This window comes from Perognathus longimembris, chromosome 1, assembly GCF_023159225.1.
Source record: "Perognathus longimembris pacificus isolate PPM17 chromosome 1, ASM2315922v1, whole genome shotgun sequence".
Taxonomy (NCBI): Eukaryota; Metazoa; Chordata; class Mammalia; order Rodentia; family Heteromyidae; genus Perognathus; species Perognathus longimembris.
In genome coordinates, this window is record NC_063161.1 from 53,262,560 (window position 1) to 53,283,975 (window position 21,416).

Here is a 21,416-nt window from a genome sequence, read left to right on the forward strand (position 1 = left end):
CCGGTGAAGGGGCCTGACGAGTCTCAGTCTCGTACTAAGACTTTCCCCCACCAGGTCCCGTTTTCAGGCCGTCGAGGGGACTGCAGAGGGCGAGGCCACGACTCAGCAGAAACTTGGATTTATTTCTAAGAGCTGTGGGGCTGAGAAGGGGTGACCGGAAGTTCTCTTGGGACTGACCGGAAGTGAGGCCTGGAGGGGAAAAGTGCGGGTCCCGGGAGAGGGGTGGGTTCTTGCCGAAGGGGGCGGAGGTAAAGGCACGAAAGCTGCGCTGCCGGCTGACTGGCCTGCGTGTGGCTGCTGCGGGTCTCCAGACAGACGAGTTGAGCGAACACGAACCGACTGCGGGGGCTAGCCTCGGGAGTGGGCGTGCAGGAGTCTGGAAGAGTTGAGCCGAGGGAGGCCTCCCGCTCCTGGGAAGCGGAGAAGCAAGGACTTTTAGAAGCCCGGGCACCCTACGCCAAGGTGCCCAGGGTACCAGAGATTAGTTGAGTGAGGAATTGTACAGAGCAGATTTGGGGGGTTGTTGGTGGGCACTAGGGGTGTGCTTTTCGCGTGTAGTTTTCCGCTGTGTTGCACCCTTAGGGGTAGGATTAAGTTCTGCGCCTTTGTACATAGAAGAAACTGTGTCACCTGGAGCAAGAGCGGAGCCAGGATGGCTTGGGCTCTGAAGCTGCCTCTGGCCGATGAAGTGATTGAGTCCGGGCTGGTGCAGGACTTTGATGCTAGCCTGTCTGGGATCGGCCAGGAACTGGGTGCCGGTGCCTATAGCATGAGGTGAGTGAGATTTTCACAGACCTTACCTCTTAGTAACAAAGGCCAGAAGAAGAAAGACGGAGGTGGGGTAGGGGTGGGGAGTAGACAGGAGGAAAGGTGTATGGAGTTTTAAACGCTGTCTTTGAAGTTGAGGGGAAAAGGGACTTGTTGGTTTGAGTTGGTGTTGTGGAAGAAATGGAAAAAGAGATTATAGGCAGTGTGAAATCTGGGCAGGACTAGGAGGAGAATGAAAAATTGGCCCTTGATTAGCAACCAAATGAAGGTTGAGAGGCTGTTTTGCCAATGTGGGAGAGACTTGGGAACTGACCGTGTGTGTGTGTGTGTGTGTGTGTGATTGGATTTATGTGGAGAAGGGTTACACTGAGCTTGTGAGGGTTGTCTATGAAGTTGGGGAGTTGGGAGCTGGGGCTTAATGATTAATGTTGATCTATTGTTCATTGGGAAGAAATGAGGAACCTTGCTGCAGAAGTTCACACAGTTGAATCTTATAACTGGCTTTTTTGTGGGTATGTGCTGCTCCTGAGGCCTGAACTCAGAGGCACTGTGCGCTCTCTCTTAGCTTTTTTGCTCAGGGCTGGTGCTCTACCACTTAAGCAGCAGCTCCATTTCTGGCATTTTGGTGGCAAAACTGGAGTTAAGAGACTCATGGACTAGTCCCACCCAGGCTGGCTTTGAACCTTGATTTTAATATTTTAGCCTCCTGAGTAGCTAGGGTTATAGGTGTGAAACACTGGAACCCAGCTCACAAACCTGTTTTAAGGCTTCACTTAAACTTCCAGGGTTTCTGAGTTTGTAATCATTAGCTGTGAATTGAAAAAGTGGCAAAGAAAACTTGTAGGTTCGTCTGGACCTCTACATATCAAGCAATTGCTGTAATACATTAAAAATATGGGTTGAAAGCATCATATAAAACTTATTGGTATGTATTGGCTACCAAAATTGTCCCAGCTGTAGATGTGGACATGTTGTCTGCATCTCAGAGTCAAGTGGACTATATAATTAGACTTTGCATTTAGTGTAAGACTTCGTCTAAATGATTCAAGTGACTTTAGAACTGAAACTTTCCTTGGGTTTATGAGTTGATAGGGAAAACTTCTCTTTATGAAACAAATGGACGAATTCACTCTAGTAGTAAGAGCCCTTGAGAGTTATGTAATGTAAAATTCCATTCTTTATCCTTGCTAATTCAAAGTGGACTTTCCTCACTAAGGCAAAATTATGAGTTAGAACTTAATACTTCAGTACTTCAGGACTCTTTGCTTACAGTTAGAATAATAAAGTCTATCTGTAAATATTTTAATTGTTTTCAGGGAAATTTGAGATCTGTTATGCAATGTTCTTGGTCTTGAGAAATTTAACTTTAGCCTGTTTGACCATAAAAATAGATGAACATGGTTTGAAAATAAGTGCCCTGACCCTGAGCTTGCACATAAGCATTAGACATAATATTTGGCAATTTATGCTGCTGTTCACATAAAGATTACCACAGCAAAAAGTTTGATTTTGATTAGGATAATGAAGTTTAAGGTAGAACTAATTAAATATGATTCTTGCTATAGTCAACTTCATCAAAAACACTTGATCATCTGCTGTGTATTCAACTATATATGCTCTTCATACCATGTGACTTAATAGTTAAGAGTGCTTTCCCTAGATGGATGCTGGTGGCTCAAACCTATCATCCTAGCTACTCAAGAGGTTGAGATCTGAGGATCGTGGTTTGAAGCCAGCCCAGGCAGACAAATTGGAGGGACTCTTCTCCAGTTAACCAGCAAAAAGCCAGAACTGGAGGCATGGCTCCAATAAGTAAATTGCCAGCTGTGAATGAAAAAGCCAAGCAAGAGTGTAAGACCCTGAGTTCAAGTCCCAGTATTGGGCACACCCCCCCCCCCCAAAAAAAAAAAAGAAAAAGAGTGCTTCCCAAATCATAACCTGATTAGTCTTCACAGTTGCTTATATATTTTTACATTTAGAACTTTTTTCCAACATCAGACTTTTCTGCTGTTTTCAAACATGCCTTTTTTTCTTGAGAGTACAGCATGCCACAAGTTTGAGTACTTTATTTTTTTTTACTTTTTTTCAGAGGGAGGGTATTTTATATACTTGCCACTATTGTTTTCATAAGCAGCCCTTTGATATTGTCCTTTCTACCTTCTTTTTTTCTACATGGCACAGACTGTATAGTAAAAGTAAATGAGATTCCTTGAAAACATAGACATGTAGCAAATGATTCCATTTCTCTGTAATGACCAGAATAGGCAAGTCTACAGAGAAAGATTAGTGCTTGACTAGAGCTGTGGGAGAGGAGGGAAAGGGAAGTAACATGGACATGCTAATGGACATAAAGTTTCTTTTTGGAGAGATAAAAAATATTCCAAAATTGTTAGTGATGGTGATTGCCAACTCTGACTACATTAAAGACAATTGAACTGTATATTTTAAGTTTTAATTGTATCTCAATAGAGTTGCCTTTATAATTTTTCCCTTTGCATTTTTTCTCCCTTCCCCTCCCCCCTCCCCTCCCCCCTTCCCCTTCCCCCTTCTCTTCCCTTCTTTCTTGCCTGCTTCCCTCCCTCCCTCCCTCCCTCCCTTCCTCCCTCCCTCCCTCCCTGCCTTCCTGCCTTCCTGCCTTCCTTGCAAGTTCAAGTAAAGCTCAAATAACAGAACAGAAAACTTTGTTGTTGTTGTTGTTTCTCAAAACAAAGTCTTGGGCAGGCTGGCCTCAAACTTGCTATGTAGCTTAGTGTTGCCTTCAAGATCCTCCTGCCTCAGCTTCCTGAATGCTGTGATTACAGGTGTGCACCTCCACTCCCTGCTCATAAAATTTACCATTGTAAAAGTAAACAGTTCAGTAGCATTTAATATGATGAACTCATGCAATCACCTTCTCAATTTACTTCCAAAAGGTTTTCATCATCCTAAAAGGAAACTCTGTGCCCTCTAAGTAAATTGCTCTGCATTTCTTATCTGTTCCTCTGGTAACCATCAGTCTGCTCTATCTCTATGGATTCATTTACTATATAGTACATGGCTTCTATCACTTAGCATAGTGTTTTGTCCATATTTCGCATATAGTACTACTGTGTGTGTGTGTGTGTGTGTGTGTGTGTGTGTAGTTCTGGGAATTAAACTCAGGGCCTCTCACATGCTTAGTAAGAGCTCTACTACCGAGCTAATACCCCCAGCCCCATTCATTCCTTTTTATGGTGGAAGCCTATAATGTTGTGTCCATATACCACAATGTCATCCATTAGTGGGCATTTATAGTATTCATTAGATAACTTTCTCATTGCTATGACTAAAGGCCTGACATAAACAACTTAAAAGGTGAAAGGATCTATTTTGCATATACTTTCAAAGAGCTGAGTCCATAGTCATTGGTTCTGTTGGTTCTGAGCCCATGGTGAGCAGAACATTATGACAGTAGGAGCATGCCTAATGCTAGATGGGAAGCTGACAGGGGGAAGGGACAGGGGACCAAGTGTAGCCTTTAGTGGCACAGCCCCAGTGACCTACTTCCTTCAGCTAGGCCTCACTTCCTAAAGTTTCTGTGACCCCTCAAAATAGCAGGAAGCTGTGGGACACATTTTGGTTGTAATGAACAATGCTACTATGGCCTTATGATTTATTTTATTTAATTAATTTATTTTTTGTTGATTGTGGGGCTTGAGCTCAGGGCCTGGGATGCTGTCCCTCAGCTCTTTTACTCAAGGCTAGTGCCCTACCACTTTGAGCCACAGTACTACTTCTGGTTTAGTTGGAGATAAGAGTCTTATGGTGAGTTTTCAGCCCGGGCTGGTTTCACACCATGATCCTCAGAACTCAGCCTCCTCAGTAGCTAGGATTACAGGCACGAGCCACTGGTGCCTGGCTGGCCTTATGTTTTATGTTAGTCACCTTCCTGTCACCGTGAAAAGTACTTGAGCTAATCAGCTCATAAAGAAGAAAGGTTTATTTTGGCTTACAGTTAAGAGGTTTCAGTCCAGGATCAATTGGCCTCATTCCTTTGGGGCCCTTGGTGAGATATCACTGTGGGGAGCACAAAGCCTAGAAGAGCCACTTACCTCATGCCAGGGGGTGAAAGAGAAAGTAGCTGGGGGTCATACTTTCTCCTTCAAGGAGATTACCCCAATGATCAGAAGACCTCACTAGGCCTCACCTCTTAATATCACTACCTGCCAATACTGCCAAACGGAGGACTAAGCCTTTAACACCTGAGTCTTTGGGGTTGACTCCAGATTAAACTGTAGCATGTTTGTTATGTAAAGGAAAAGACCACAAGATATTTGCAAACATTTGTGTGCGCATGTTATGGGTATGCCTCCTGAGTACAGGCTAAAGTGGAAGAAAACCAGCTCTAAGTGAAAACTCAAGGCCATTTGTGAGGACGTGTTTTCATTTTCTAGTACTAGCATTAAAAAAAAAAAAGAATAAAGGTGAAGATTACCGAACCAGAAAAGTTCACCAAGACTCTTTCTCAACCAGTTGGATATGATGGCAGATACTTGTCATCTTAGTTATTCCAGAGATCAAGAGGATCATGGTTCCGGGCCAGCCTGGTTAGAAGAGTCCACAGGACTCTTATCTCAGCAAAAGAAGTTAGGAGTAGTGTTACTTGCTTGTCATTCCAACTGTGATGGGAAGTGAAAAATAGGATTGCAATCCAGGTGTAGCCCCCAGCAGGAAGCAAAACCTTTATCTCAAAAATAACCAGTAGAATGTGGCACCTAAGGCTCATGCCTGTAATTCTAGCTACTCAGAAGGTTGAGATCTAAGGATCAGGGTTTGAAGCCAGCATAGGTAGAAACAGTGGCTATGGCTTAAGTGGTAGAGCACGAGTCTTGAGCAAAAGAAGGTCATATACAGTGCCCAAGGCCTGAGTTCAAGCCCCAGGACTGGCATATGCACACAAAAAGCCCAGTGTAGGGATTCAAAGGCAGATTTAAGTATGCCAAAGACAGCGAGCTTGAAGATAGGACAATGTTAATTATTGGATCTGATGCACAAAAGGAAAAAGAAGTGAATAAAAGTGAGCTGAGTTTAAGAGCTTGATGGGACACCGTGAAGCAGGCCTGTGTGTGCATTGTGGATGTCTCCAGAAAAGAAAAAAGAAAAAGGACAAAGATAATATTTGAAGGAATACCCACAAACTTTCCAAGTATGATGAAAGATGAATGTAAGTATCCACCAAGTTCACGGAACTCCAAGAAATATGAACTTAGGTTCACACTGAGATACATAAACTTAAAATCTTTAAAACAGCAAGAGAAATGAAATGCCATACACAGGATCCTCAGTAAGATTTTTTTTTTTTTAGTACAAAGTGAACCAGGACTTCCCAGGTGCTAAACCTTGGGTCTACCACTGAGCCACCTTGAGAGCCCTCAACATATGTCAGTAGATACCTTTGGAAACTAGAAGGCAGAGGGATGACATATTCAGGGTAATAAAAGAAAAAGCAAGCAACCAACAAAACTTGTCAATCAAGAATATATATATATATATATATATATATATATATATATATATATATATATTTTTTTTTTTTTTTTTGGCCAGTCCTGGGCCTTGGACTCAGGGCCTGAGCACTGTCCCTGGCTTCTTCCCGCTCAAGGCTAGCACTCCGCCACTTGAGCCACAGCGCTGCTTCTGGCCGTTTTCTGTATATGTGGTGCTGGAGAATCGAACCTAGGGCCTCGTGTATCCGAGGCAGGCACTCTTGCCACTAGGCTATATCCCCAGCCCCTTTTTTTTTTTTTTTTTTTTTTTTTTTTTGAGTCTAGTCCTGGGGCTTGAACATAGGGCTTGGATGTTTTCCCTGAACTTTTTTTTTTTTTTTTTTTTTGGCCAGTCCTGGGCCTTCGACTCAGGGCCTGAGCACTGTCCCTGGCTTCTTCCCGCTCAAGGCTAGCATTCTGCCACTTGAGCCACAGTGCCGCTTCTGGCCGTTTTCTGTATATGTGGTGCTAGGGAATCGAACCTAGGGCCTCGTGTATCCGAGGCAGGCACTCTTGCCACTAGGCTATATCCCCAGCCCCTTCCCTGAACTTTTGTACTCAAGGCTAATGTTCTGCTACTTGAGCCACATCTCTATTTCTGGCTGTCTTGGTAGTTAATTGGAGACAAGAGTCTTCAGGCTTTCTCTTGCCCTGGCTGACTTTGAATCACCATCCTCAGATCTCAGCCTCCTGAGTAGCTTGAATTATAAGTGTGAGCCACTAGTGCCCGACTTCCCAGAATCTTGTATCCACTATAAGCAGAAAAGGAGCAAGAGCGGAGTTATAGTTAAAGTGGTAGTGCCTTTTCCTACCAAACACAAGACCTTGAGTTCAAACTGCCGTAACTGCCTCCTCCACCAAAAAAAGTGAGAAGTCAAGACATCCAGATAAAAGCTGAAGGGTTTGTTACTACTGCACAGGCCCTGCAAGAAGTACATTGCAATGAATGAATACTAGTAAACTAGATGTCATATGAAATAAGGATCTAAAAGTTAGTATTGTAATGATGGTATTTAACTCCACTTTTTATTTTCTACATGCTTTGAAACTAATAAATATATTTAAATAAAAAACTTATTAATCCAAAAGCTAATATGATTGTGACTTTTTAAAAAATATATTGTTTTCTATGTGGTTTGAAATTAGTACATCTTGGACACATAATGTAAGGACATGTAATTTTTTTTTCTTTAGGAATTGTAATTTTAAAATGTCAGCAACTTAAAGGAATGGAGACAGAACTGGTAAAAGAACAAAGTTTATGTATGTTACTGAAGTTAAGGTTAAGCTGGTATAAAGTCAAATAGTGTTGTAAATTTAGGATGTAAATTGATTCTTGTGATAACACAAAGAAAATAGCTAATGGATATGCACAGAAGGAAATGAGAAAATGATTTAAACATTTCACTACGAAATAAAACATAAGCTGGGCACCAGTGGCTCCCACTTGTAATCCTAGCTACACAGGAGGCTGAGATCAGAGGCTCAAAGAAGCTAGCCAGGGCAGAAAAGTCCCTGTGAGACTCTTACCTCCAACTAACCACTCAAAAAATGGAAGTGGCACTGTTGCTCAAAGTGGTAGAGCGCTAGCCTTGAGCAAAAGAGCTCTGGGACAGCAAGCCTTACAACTGACAAAAAATAAATAAAACAGTAGAAGATAGAAATGCAAGAAATCAGAAACAAAAAAGAAAGCTATTTGACAAATAGAAAACAAGTAGCTAAATGACCAAAGCCAAATGCCTCTTTATCAGTAATCACTTTCAATGTAAATGGATTAACTCTCCAATCAAAAGATAGAGATTGACAGAATGGATTTTTTTTTTGAAGTCCAGTTTTAGGTCATCTATAAGAGATTTACTTTGGATCCAAAGCCAGAATAGTTGAAAGTGAAATGATGAAAAAGAATATTCTGTTGGACACTGGTAGCTCATGTAATCCTAGGTATTCAGGAGGCTGAGATCTGAGGATAACAGTTTAAAACCAGCCCAAGCAAGAAAATTCATGAGACTCTTATTTCCAATTAACCACCAAAAAGCCTGAAGTGGCTCAAGTGGTAGAATGCTAGCCTTGAGGAAAAAAAGAAAAGTTGAGGGACAGGGCCCAGGCCCTGACATCAGGTGTGCACACACACACACACACACACACACACTCACACTCACTCCTGGGCTTTGGACTCGGGGCCTGAGCACTGTCCCTGGCTTCTTTTTGCTCAAGGATAGCACTCTGCCACTTGAGCCACAGCGCCACTTCTGGCCATTTTCTATATATGTGGTGCTGGGGAATCGAACCCAGGGCTTCATGTATATGAGGCTAGCGCTCATGCCACTAGGCCATATTCCCAGCCCGAAAAAGTAGGACATTTGTATACTAGTAAATAGTTCAATGCAGCAAGAAGATGTAACATTTGTAAACATTTACATACTAATAAATCATTAAAGTATATGAGTTAAAAGCTGACAGTTTTTTAAGGAAGACAGTTCTACAATAATAATTGGAGATTTCAGTACCATTTTTACTAAGATACAACCAGATAAAAGTATGAAAATAGAAGGTGTGAACAAAATGATTAAACAGTTCAGCATATATGCAGAACAGTATACCCTATTGATATATGGGATACCTCTCTGTTTTAGCTTATGTGAATAATGCTGTTAGCTCATGCCTGGCAGTCTACCAGTTGAACCACACCTCTAGTCAAGTTTTTTTTTGCTGGTTATTCAAAGACTAGAATTTTTCTTTTTGGACTGGATTGGCTTTGAATAGAGAGATTCAGATTTCAGCATCCTGGGGGCTGGGGATATAGCCTAGTGGCAAGAGTGCCTGCCTCGGATACACGAGGCCCTAGGTTCGATTCCCCAGCACCACATATACAGAAAACGGCCAGAAGCGGCGCTGTGGCTCAAGTGGCAGAGTGCTAGCCTTGAGCGGGAAGAAGCCAGGGACAGTGCTCAGGCCCTGAGTCCAAGGCCCAGGACTGGCCAAAAAAAAAAAAAACAAACAGATTTCAGCATCCTGAGTAGCTAAGAATTACAACTCTTAACTTGTTGGTTGAGATGAGGACTTTTTTGTTTGGTCAGGCCTTCAAGTGTGATCCTCCTGATCTCTATGTTTCTGAGTATGGACATGTACCACCATGCCTGTCTGAGTTTTGGTTTTTGAGCTTTTATACATATAAATTTGAACATTGCCTTTTCAGTGTCCCAGATGTTTGCGTATATTGTTATACTAGGGAATATATTGGTCGTTTTAGAAAAAATAACCATTATCAAACATAGGATTAGGAGGAGGAATTTTCATAAGACTTACCACTGTGAGTTTGGGGGGGGGGGGGAAGGGATGCCAAAGGCCTGTTTACCTGTTCACTGGACTAGAACTCTGATCCCTTTGGGATTTTGTCAACAGTCATTAGCAAAGCCTTTGTCTTTCAGTGCCGGGAGGAATGGGACTGGAGCACTTGTCCTTGGTTAAGGCCAGACTTGGGATGGGACAAGATGGAAGCAACCCAGAGGATAGACAGGTGGTGAATGATTCTTGCCAATTAAGAGGGAAGCTTAACTGCACAGATTTTTTTTTTTTTTTGCTAGTCCTGGGCCTTGGACTCAGGGCCTGAGCACTGTTCCTGGCTTCCTTTTTGCTCAAGGCACTCTGCCACTTGAGTCACAGTGCCACTTCTGGCCGTTTTCTGTATATGTGGTGCTGGGGAATAGGCCATATCCCCAGCCCCCAGGCAAGCACTCTTGCCACTAGGCCTTATTCCCAGCTCTGCACAGATTTTTTAAAAGCACTAATTGGTAGACATTTTGAATCTAAAAAGATTTGAGGCTTAGCACTCAAAAGGGGGTAAAGTGCTTTCCCTAAGATACAGGAAAAAAGAAAAAAACAAACAAAAACCTCTTGTGGTGTTTTTCCAATTATGTCATTTAATGATGGTAGATAGCATATCTTTGAGTCCTGAAATAGAGGTTCTATTTTCTACAACAACAATGCCAGAATCCCTTCATAGTGCAATCTCTGACTTCCTATTGAAAGTTGCCATTTTGGCCTAGCTGCAAAGTCAGTGATTTTAAAAGCACAATAAAAAGAACTTACCTAGTACTAATGATGCCACAGGTGATGTTTTTCAATTAGCAGGTGACTAATGAGATTGTAAGCTGGGGAAGGCTAATCCTATAATGTATGGGGGAAAAAGAAAAACCTGAGAAAATAGGCATATTTCCTGAGATAGGGCTTTGCTGATCCTGATTTGTTTGGTTATACTTATAATATCTTATAAACTCTCTGGAAGCAAATTTATACCTGACATTAGTTCGATACTTCATTTGTGTGTGCTGGTCCTGGGACTTGAACTCATCAGGGTCTGGGTTCTGATGCTGTTCCTGAGCTTTTTAATTTTTATTTTTTCCTCAAGTCCAGCACTACCTCTTGAGCAACACCTCGACCTCCCCCTTAATCAGAGATAAGCATCTCCTGGACTTTCCTGCCAGGGATGGTTTCCAACCATGATCCTCAGATCTCAGCCTCCTGAGTAGCTATGATTAAGGCCCAGTCACCTGGGCCCAGCTTAGTCTGATACTTTTAATCTTCTAAAATAAGTAAGGCTAGAAAAGGCTAAGTAAGGCTTTTAGTGACTTTTTAAGTGAAAGAAAAATGAAACTGTTATGCCTAGATTTCGGGTCCCCAAAGACCACCAAGGAGCCAATACCGATGCAAACACACGAGAGTCTTTATTGCAAGCTCGAGCCTGGACTCCCAACCGTCACTGACACAGTGGATCAGAATTGAGAGCCCCGACCCTCAGATAGGCAGGGTTTTTATTGTGATTACAACAGGGGCAGGGTATTTCCAACTTGGCAGATACTTGATTGGATGGCATTTAGCAAGCAAGTCTTGTCCTATTTCTATCGGCTATCTACCCTTTCAGTTATCTATTTTGGCTTTGATATCGGGAACTGGCCTCGATATCAGGAATTGACAACAGGTGGTCATGTAGCACTGATGAAGGGTTTAGTGCAGGGGGTAGAGCAAGTCACAAATGGGTTAAGCAAGCCGTTTACAGAAGTAGAATATTGTGGTCAGGCTGACCTAGTACCAACTTTATTTTAACAATTGCAACCATGTTTTCCCATTACCACTAAGCAAACTTGAGCGGGCTAAAACAATCCAGTACTCAATCATAAGTAAACCAGCCCGGGGCTGGGAATGTGGCCTAGTGGCAAGAGCGCTTGCCTCGTATACTTGAAGCCCTGGGTTTGATTCCCCAGCACCACATATATAGAAAATGGCCAGAAGTGGCGCTGTGGCTCAAGTGGCAGAGTGCTAGCCTTGAGCAAAAGGAAGCCAGGGACAGTGCTCAGGCCCTGAGTTCAAGGCCCAGGACTGGCCACAAAAAAAAAAAAATAAGTAAACCAACCCAACAGTTACCATGGCATTTCTACTACTATTATGGTTATTTCTATAGTCTATGACTATGATCATTTTTTACTGTCCGTTACCATGGTTGTTACCCAGGTATAGAGGTGAACAAGTGCTCCCTACATTTTTAAATGTCAAACTATAAGAAACTAGTCTCACGGGTGGGGGTGCAGCCCTCTATCATGGAGTCATCACCAGAGTTTAGAAGCTGTTATAATTTTAACACTAAAACTTATATTTAGTTACTCCAGTTTTCAGGTCAGCCCTAACAAAACCACCTTGCTTATAGAAGAAAATAAATGGTAAGTAAGTAGAAATAAGGGAGACTTGAAGTCTTGGGGAAAACAGTGAAATCAGCTTTGGGAAACATTGAGGTGCATCTATATTGCATAACATATAAAGCAGGCATGGTCACACCAGCAATCCCAGTACTTGGGAAATAGAGACAGAAAGATCTTGAGTTCAAGGCCAACATGGGTCCCCCCAAAAGACAAATAAATTGATAAATAAATATAATAACTGTACTGAGGCGATAGAAAGCCCAACTTTTTTTGTATGTGTGTGGTTGTGGGGCTTGAACTCAGCTTGGGTGCTGTCCCTGAGGTTTTTTTGTTGTTTGTTTGTTTGTTTTTACTCAAGGCTAGCACACTACCACTTTAAGCCATAGCTCCACTTCCAGTTTTTAGGTGGTTAATTGGAGATGATAGTCTCATGGGAACTTTTCTGCCCGAGCTGGCTCCGAACCACGATCCTCAGATCTCAGCCTCCTGAGTAGCCAGGATTACAGGCCTGAGCCACCCACCAGCACCTGACTTTTTTTTTTTTTTTTTTTTTTAGGTTCTGGGTGTGTAGCTCAGGCTAGCCTCAAAGTTAGGGTCTTCCTGTCTCCGCCTCCTGAATGCTGGGATTACAGGTATTAAAACCATTACATGCTTAAAGATCGGAAACAAATTACAGTATCAGTATTCCCAAAGAAAGATAGAAGATGAGTATCTTTCTACCAGGGACAGTATAAAATCAGATAGGGTGTTACTCAACAGTCTGTTCCAGGTTTGAAGTAGGAGGGCAGAGTTGTATACAAACATACTAAATCCTGTTGAATTCTATTGTTCTTTTTTGTTTTGAGATGCATTCTTAAATTGTAGCCCAGGCTAGCTTTGAACTGTGGATCCTCTTGCTTCCTGCCTCTTGGCCCTCACAAGTTCTGAGATTGCAGAAATAACTACCAACATGGCTTGAAGTTACAACAATGTGTGTATGTATATGTGTATCTGTGTGTATATATTATATATGCACATATATATGTATATGTGTGTATGCATGTATATATGCGCCACTTCTAGGGTGGGAACTCAGGGCCTGGGAGGCCCTGAGCTCTTTTGCTCAAGGCAGTGCTCTACCACTTGAGTCACAGCTCAACTTCTGACTTTTTTGGTGGTTAATTGGAGATAAGAGTCTCAGAGTTTCCTGCTCAGGCTAACTCCGAACCACTATCCTCAGATCTCAGTTACTGAGTAGCTAGGATTACAGGCATGAGCCCTTAGCACCTGGCTCCTAGTATATATTTTTAAAGAATGTTTGCTTCCTTAAGTATCAGTAATACTATAAAGACATTAGAGAAAAAACAATAGGTGTGTCCACAATAATATAATATGATTCATTGCTAGGCAGAGCTAATGATACCAGGCTCTAAAGGAACCTTATTTTAATTTGTTTTTGTCACATCCCTGTTGATATCCAGATAATATATTTTTTTTCTTGGCCAGTCCTGGATCTTGAACTCAAGGCCTGGGCATTGTCCCTAAGCTTCTTTTGCTCAAGGCTATCACTCTACCACTTGAGTGACAGCACCATTTTTATCTTTTTCTGTTTATGTGGTACTGAAGAATCGAACCCAGGGCTTCATGCATGCTAGGCAATCACTCTACCATTAAGCCACATTCCCAGCCCCCCAGATAATATTAATGCCCATAGCATTCCCTGGTAAAACCATATGGAAACAAGAAAATGTAGTTAGTTTGGTATGTCTTCTGGTGATAACCAATGGTATTTTTATATTAATAAATTACTCCTTTGGGGGCGGGGGTGGCGGTGAGTAGTGCTGGTATTGAATCCAAGGCCTTGCATATACTAAACAAGCACTCTACTACCAAGCTATAGTTTTCAACTCTGATAAACAATCATTCTGCAGACTCATTTGGACTTCTGGGTTTCAGATTATTCTGGTTTGTAGTATGGATATAATCTTCTCCCCCCCACCCCCCAGTGTTAAAATTGCATGAAAAGCTAGTGGGAGCTAAGCCTTGGTGGCTCATGCCTTTAATCCTACTATTTGGAGACTAAGGTCTGAGGGTTGAAATTTAATTAATTTGCTTTTCCTAGAATTTGGGGCAGGGGTTTGTTTTGTTTTTTACTTTTGAGATCTGGAAAGGAATTTAGGTGTTCTTCTGTGTTAGCTTCATATTAATTAGTATGTACATCAAAGAATGTCCTGCGCCTTTCTTACCTTTTTCCCAGGTCTCAGCAGATTCTGGACTTTAGCTTCCTTCTGATATATGTATTGGTACTATTTCTTTAATATATGATTTTTTATTTTATATACATACTATATATATAATTTTATTTATTTATTTTTTGTTAGCCGTGTGCTTGAACTCAGGGCCTGGGTGCTGTCCCTGAGCTCTTTTGCCCAAGGCTAGTACTCTTAACACTTTGAGCTACAGCTCCACTTCTGGTTTTCTTTCCTGCACTGGCTGGCTTTGAACTGTGATCCTCAGATCTTAGCCTCCTGATTAGCTAGGATTATAGGTGTGAGCTACCAGCACTTGGCTAATACATGTATTTTTACTGCTATTATAAAGGTGATGTACAGAGAGGTTATATAAATCAGGTAAAGGGTACGTTTCTTTTTTGGACAATGTCACCCCTTCCCTTGTTCTCTCCTAGTTTTTCCTTCCTGTCTCCACATACAAGTTGTATAATTCATTTTCAACATAGTGTCCAGTGAGTACCACTGCTATATTTGTTCACTCTTTTGCTGTTAACTTCTTAAAAATTTATTCTAAAGGGATGTACAGAGGGGTTACAGTTTCATATGTAAGGCAGTGAGTACATTTCTTATCAAACTTGCTACCTCCTCCCTCATTTTTTCCCTCCTTCCCCCCTTCCCAACTCCCCCCCCCAAAAAAAATATGTATTTTTAGGAATAATATTTTCCTTCTTTTGCTGGCATGGTGGCTCAAGCCTGTAATCCTAATTACTTAGGAAGCAGAAGAGATCTGGTTCAAGACCAGCTGAGCCAAAAAAAAAAAAAAGAAAAATTAAAGTTCCAGTGACTCTCCACTGAGCAGTGACTAGACATGGTGTCATCTGTCACCCATGCTAACTGGGGAGTAGAATGGCTGGGAAGCACAAGTAGGATCACAAGCAAGGCCAGGTTGGATATTAAACAAGATCGTCTTGAAAATAGCCAGGGTAAGGAGGATGGGGCTGTGCTTCAAGTGGCTAGCACCTCCTTAGCAAGCAAAATAAACTTTTTTCTTCATACACACATACATACATAATACACACAGATATTACTATAATGTATGATACAGATCTACCTGATTCTGAGTTGATTGGTGAGCTTTCTGTATATTCTCAACCTCCCTGTTATTTTCCTTCTACCTCAGATAATGCAAGCTTAATAGAATTCCTTTTGAGAAAGAGAGGGCTAAATGAGGGTTATAAATACGGAAGTTGAAGTTCATGATATTATCCCAACTTAATTAGTTTCCAACTTCCTTAGTTGCTGTCTATTCTTGTCATGCTGGTAAGAAAAGCTTCATCAAACCTCTCTCCTTCTTCCTCTTCTCGAAGACAGCATCATAGCAGCTGGTAGGTCTGAGGGGAGAAGACTAAACCACAGTGAGGAGTTAGTAGAGACTGGTAAGGGCTACTGCCTTATATTAAGATGGTAATTTATATTACAGGGGACCAGTCAATACCAGATTTTATGCCCTGGTTACATACAGGATAGTTCACTCCTGAAACTACTTGTTTGTCTCTTTCTTCCACTGAAATGCTTTCTGCTATGACTCCATTCCCAAATGTAGGTTTCCACTTGGGAGTACATATTTTTAACATATATTCAACTTATCCTTTTAACAGGTAAGCTTTCTATATCTTTATGTTTATAGAGCTGTGGTAAGATGTCAAGAATTTCAAAATGATACAAGTATATAGCCCTTAGTAGTCTAGAGAATAAAAATAAACAGGAGTATAAATCAATTCAAGAATATTTACTAAGTATATGTAAGAGAAGTTATATTTTGTTTTTTTGGTTTTGTTTTTGTTGCCAGTCCTGGGGCTTGAACTCAGGGCCTGAGCACTATCCCTGGCTTCTTTTTTGCTCAAGGCTAGCACTCTACCACTTGAGCCACAGTGCCACTTCCGGCTTTTTCTGCATATGTGGTGCTGAGGAATCGAACCCAGGGCTTCATGTATACGAGGCGAGCACTTTACCACTAGGCCATACTCCCCGCTCAAGAAGTTATATTTTAATAACTTGTTTCATTGAAATTAATTAGATACATGAAACAATTGGAGAATATAGTAAATGCCAACTTATACTTCTGCAGCAGCCACTTAGGGTTTATCAGAGCAGATTCTCCTAATCTGTACTGAATTTACCTAAAGAAAGGACAGAGGTTTTCATTCCAGAACTAGTTTAGCTTGAGTATATGTGTTTTGGTGCTGGTCTTGGGGCTTGAATATAGGGCCTGGGTGCTGTCCCTGAACTTTTTCATTCAAAATGTTCTACCACTTGAGCCACAGCTCCACTTCTGGCTTTTTGGTTTTTAATTGGATATAAGAGTCTCGTAGACTTTTCTTGGCCTGGCTGGCTTTGGATCTTGATTCTCAGATCTCAGTCTCCTGAGTAACCAGGATCACAGGTGTAAGTCACCAGCACCAGGCTTGAATGTGTTTTGAGAGTAAGCAGCTGCCTAGAACGGTATCTACCAGTGTTCTTTACCCTCCATTTCTGGGAGTGTAGCACTCCTTGCTATTTGTTTCCACAGTATATATTTTTAAAAGCAATCTAGCAAGAACACAAATAATTTGAGCATATTTGGGCTTTATGGATAAAATCTCAGATGAGGAAATATAGTGTTATGTTGTTGGTTTGGCTGTACTTTTTAACTTTAAGGATGACTTTTAGAATCAGTTTTAGAATTTCAAACACCAATGGCAGTTCCTTGCTTAGTCATAGAAGGCTAGGTATGATGCCATATAATGCTGAGACTAGTAACTGTTACTGTCTATCATCCTTGCTAAGCAGTGACATTTGAAAAAAAAAAAAGTAAACACTCCATATATAATAAGTAAGGGCGGTTTTCTTGAGTTGTTACTATTTTCCTTTGCTTTGATTCCAGTAATCTTATCTTTCAAGGAATTATCAGATGTAATATATTTGAGGATGGCGTGGCAGTAAGGTTTCCCAAAGATTACTACAACTTTCTTTTAGATTTGTGGTATTTTGCTTTTACTGTCTATATTATTTGTGTTTTGGGGTTTTTGTTTGTGTCCGTCGGGGGGCTTGAACTCTGGGCCTGAGCCCCCTGAGCTCTTCAGCTCAAGGCTCATACTCTACCACTTGAGCCATAGCACCACTTCCAGTGGTTAATTGGAGGTAAGAGTCTCATGGATTTTTCCTGTCCAGGCTGGCATTGAACTGTGATCCTGAGTAGCCAGGCTTACAGGCAGGAACCACTGGCACCCAGCACTATTTGTGATTTTTTTTTTTTTTTTTTTTTTTGGCCAGCCCTGGGGCTTGAACTCAGGGTCTGAGCACTGCCCCTCACTTCTTTTTGTTCAAGGCTAGCACTCTGCCACTTGAGCCCCGGCACCACTTCTGGCTTTTTCTGTTTATGTGGTGCTGAGGAATCGAACCCAGGGCTTCATGTATATGAGGCAAGTACTCTACCACTAGGCCATATTCCCAACCCCACTATTTGTGATTTTTGAGAAGTAGAGATGAGACAGTACTTTTCTAGAAAAATCTCATAATTTTGTAATTTGGGAACAATAATATGTTTCATCTGATAAGGAAAGATTTCCCATTGTCACCACCCATGTGAGTGATATTTGTGTTTCAGACCTTTGCACTATTTTTTTTAGTCACTAGAAACTTTCATAAAAATGAATTTGCAAGTCAGACTTGCCTAGACTTGTGAAGCTCTACGTTTCATCCTCATTAAAAACAAGAACAGTGACAAAAATAACAACAACCAAGGTTCACAATTGGTGATCTTGCTGGTATACATAATCCCAGCACTCTAAAATCTAAAGCAAGAGACTTTGACTTCAAGACCAGCTTAGGCTACATAGCAAAGCCTTGTTTCAATAAAACAAAATAAACCCAAGGTCTGGGATATGGCTTAGTGGTAGAGTGCTTGCCTAGCATGCATGAAGCCCTGGGTTTGATTCCTCAGCACTGCATAAACAGAAAAAGCCAGAAGAGGTACTGTGGCTCAAGTGGTAGAGTGCTAGCCTTGAGCAAAAAGAAGCCAGGGAAGAGTGCTCAGGCCATGAGTTCAAGCCCCAGGACAGGCAAAAAACAAACAAAACAAAACAAAAACCCAAACCTGATTTCCATCTAGGCTAACTGGATCTAACCAATAACATCTATCTTCACTATTTGAACATCCGAAGAAAGTGAAGTTTCTCTTTCAGCTTTGTGTGTGTGTGTATGTGTGTGTGTGTGTTATTGAGTTTGTGCAGTATTACATCTGTGTGTTAGGCTACTAGCAAGAGTATTTGCTGCTTGTTTTGTTTTCCAGAGGGTAGTTTTCAAGATTCTTGGACTGGTATACCATGGGGAAGTCCTTGATTCAACTTCTAGCAGTATGGAACATACACACACACAGATTGAAGTATCTGCTGATCATAGTGATGACACCTATAATCACAGTATTTGAGGGAGTGAGACAGAAGAATCCCGAGTTCCAGATCAACCTGAGTAATATACATAGCATGACGCAATCTCACAATAACTACAACAGTATCCAAACAAACAAAAGATTCACCTATTTCTATTCCTAGCACTGCCAAACAATCAAAGGAAAGGTTGTCTTCAGTTTCTTATCAATAGGGTTTTTGTCTGCATGTAATCACCCAGTATGCTGAGGAAAGTGTATATATGCTGAGGAAGACAGGTGCATATAAGGAGTTTGTTTTTCATCTGTTTATAGCAACAGATTTGATTTCTTTCATGTTATAACTCATAATATGTAGAAAGGGAAAGATTTGACTGTATTCCCTTTTTGTTTACTTTTGTTTTTTTGAGTCAGGATCTTGAAGTATTTTTAGCCACTATAAGCTTAAACTTGCCATCCTGTCTTGCCCTAAATACTGTGATTACAGGCATATTGCACCATGTCCAGCAAATGTGAATCTTTTTGTTTTTGTCATGGTTCTGAGGACTTCACTAAGGACTTTACACGTTCTAGGTGAATAGACTCCACTAAGCCAAATTGCTAACTATGTTTTCCTTTAAAAACAAAAACCTAGACCGTAACTGTTTATCATAAACATTTTAAACATATTCAAAGTAAACAGAATAACATAACCATCTTGTACCTGTCGCTTTGCATTAAAAGTTAACATACTACTACTCTTGATCATTTAAATAATTTTCCATCTTCTACTCAGCTTTTATTACAATACTCATGTGTTCATATTGAAAGCACAAACTTAATTTGTATACTTATAACCATGTAGCACACTCCTGTTACAGCATGGAACAAGTCATTCCCTGATGGGTCAGGAAGCTTTTTCTCTCTAGTTTTGCCTGTTTGAGAATGTCATGTAAATTGAATCATACCTTCTGCATTCTTACTGTCTTTTGTGTTGTTATTCAACACAAATCTTTGAGAGTCAGCCATGCTGTTGTAGTCTTTTGTTTTGCTGGGTTGTGTCCATCCTGATTATGAGTACATTCTGTGCAGCTATTCTTTTAATTGTAAACATGTGGGTTCTTTCTAGTTTCTGTTCTAAAGCTGTTAACATTGATGGTCAAGTCTTTTGGTGAACTTACGTTTTCATGAATAAATATACATGAGCAGAATTGCATGGCTGATTTTTATTTATAACACACACAAACACATACACACAGAAAATTCAGCCATTCTGGGCTGGGAATATGGCTTAGTGGTAGAGTGCTTACCTCATATACATGAAGCCCTGGGTTCAATTCCTCAGCACCACATATATAGAAAAGGCCAGAAGTGGTGCTGTGGCTCAAGTGCTAGCCTAGAGCAAAAAGAAGCCAGGCATAGTGCTCAGGCCCTGAGTTCAAGCCCCAGGACTGGCAAAAAACAAAACAAAACAAAAAAACAACAAAAACAGCCATTCTCTTTTCTGAAGTTACTGTATCATTTTCATTCCCATTGGCAAGTGTGCAAGTCTAGTTGCTGCAATTCCTTACCATTTGGGCTGTCAGTCTTTTTAATTTTAGTTGTCTGAAAAGAAAATACATTTTAAGAATGGTGTGTGTGTGTGTGTGTGTGTGTGCATGTGTGTGTATGTGTGTGTGTGTTTTGAACTCAGAAACAGGGCATTCTCCCTTTTCACTCAAGGCTGGTGCTCTACCACTTGAGCCACACCTCTGCTTCCACCTTTTTGGTGGCTAATTATAGATAGTCTCATGGATTTCTCTGCCTGGACTGGCTTCAAACCTTGGTCCTCAGATCTCAGTTTTCTGAGTAGCTAGGATTACAGGTGTGAAACACTGGCATCTGATTTAATTTATGACTTGGCTTGAGATAACTAGAGATACCTTGTAATTTTGTGCATTTTTAGAAATTGGAAGTATAATACATGCTGATCAAGATTCAGAAGAAGGCCCTCTCTGATCATCCCTGCCACTTGTTAAATTTTTTTGTTAATTCTTTACCATTAACATTGGTTCCGGGCTGGGGATATAGCCTAGCGGCAAGAGTGCCTGCCTTGGATACACGAGGCCCTAGGTTCGATTCCCCAGCACCACATATACAGAAAACGGCCAGAAGCGGCGCTGTGGCTCAAGTGGCAGAGTGCTAGCCTTGAGCGGGAAGAAGCCAGGGACAGTGCTCAGGCCCTGAGTCCAAGGCCCAGGACTGGCAAAAAAAAAAAAAAAAAAACATTGGTTCCGGGGCTGGGAATATGGCCTAGTGGTAAAGTGCTCGCCTCGTATACATGAAGCCCTGGGTTTGATTCCTCAGAACCACATATATTGAAAAAATCCAGAAGTGGAGCTGTGGCTCAAGAGGTAGAGTACTAGCCTTGAGCAAGAAGCAGCCAGGAACAATGCTCAGGCCCTTAGTCCACACCCCAGGACTGGCAACAAAAACAAAACAAATAAAACAAAAAAAAATGGTTCCAAAAATGTTTTCTTATGGTGTGTGTGTGTGTGTGTGTGTGTGTGTGTGTGTGTGTGTGTGTCTGTTTTGCCAGTCCTGGGGCTTGAACTCAGGGCCTGGGTGCTGTCCCTGAGCTTTTTTTTTTTTTTTAATTTATTTGTTTATTAATTGAACACAAATTTTTTGACAAGGTGTTGTGCAAAAAGGGTACAGTTACATAGTAGGGCAGTGTGTACATTTCTTGTGGTATCTTACGTCCTGTTTTTCTATCCCTTCTCTAAGTCAGGTAGACATATATACAATATACAATGTATCGCGAACATATACAGTAGCCACGTGGCCACACCCAAGA

The 21,416-nt window shown here is 41.3% G+C and overlaps 1 protein-coding gene across 5 annotated transcripts in view; it reads left to right on the top strand.

Annotated features, from left to right (window-relative positions):
* The window catches only part of Tfcp2 (transcription factor CP2), a 59,855-nt gene continuing 38,439 nt past the window's right edge, over positions 1–21,416 (top strand). For 3 of the 5 annotated variants that reach the window (XM_048364322.1, XM_048364342.1, XM_048364347.1), the window contains exon 1: positions 256–774. In XM_048364322.1, coding sequence (XP_048220279.1) covers positions 653–774 — 122 coding nt within the window. In that variant the 5' untranslated portion in view covers positions 256–652. The other 2 variants (XM_048364333.1, XM_048364325.1) reach the window with 2 other exon arrangements.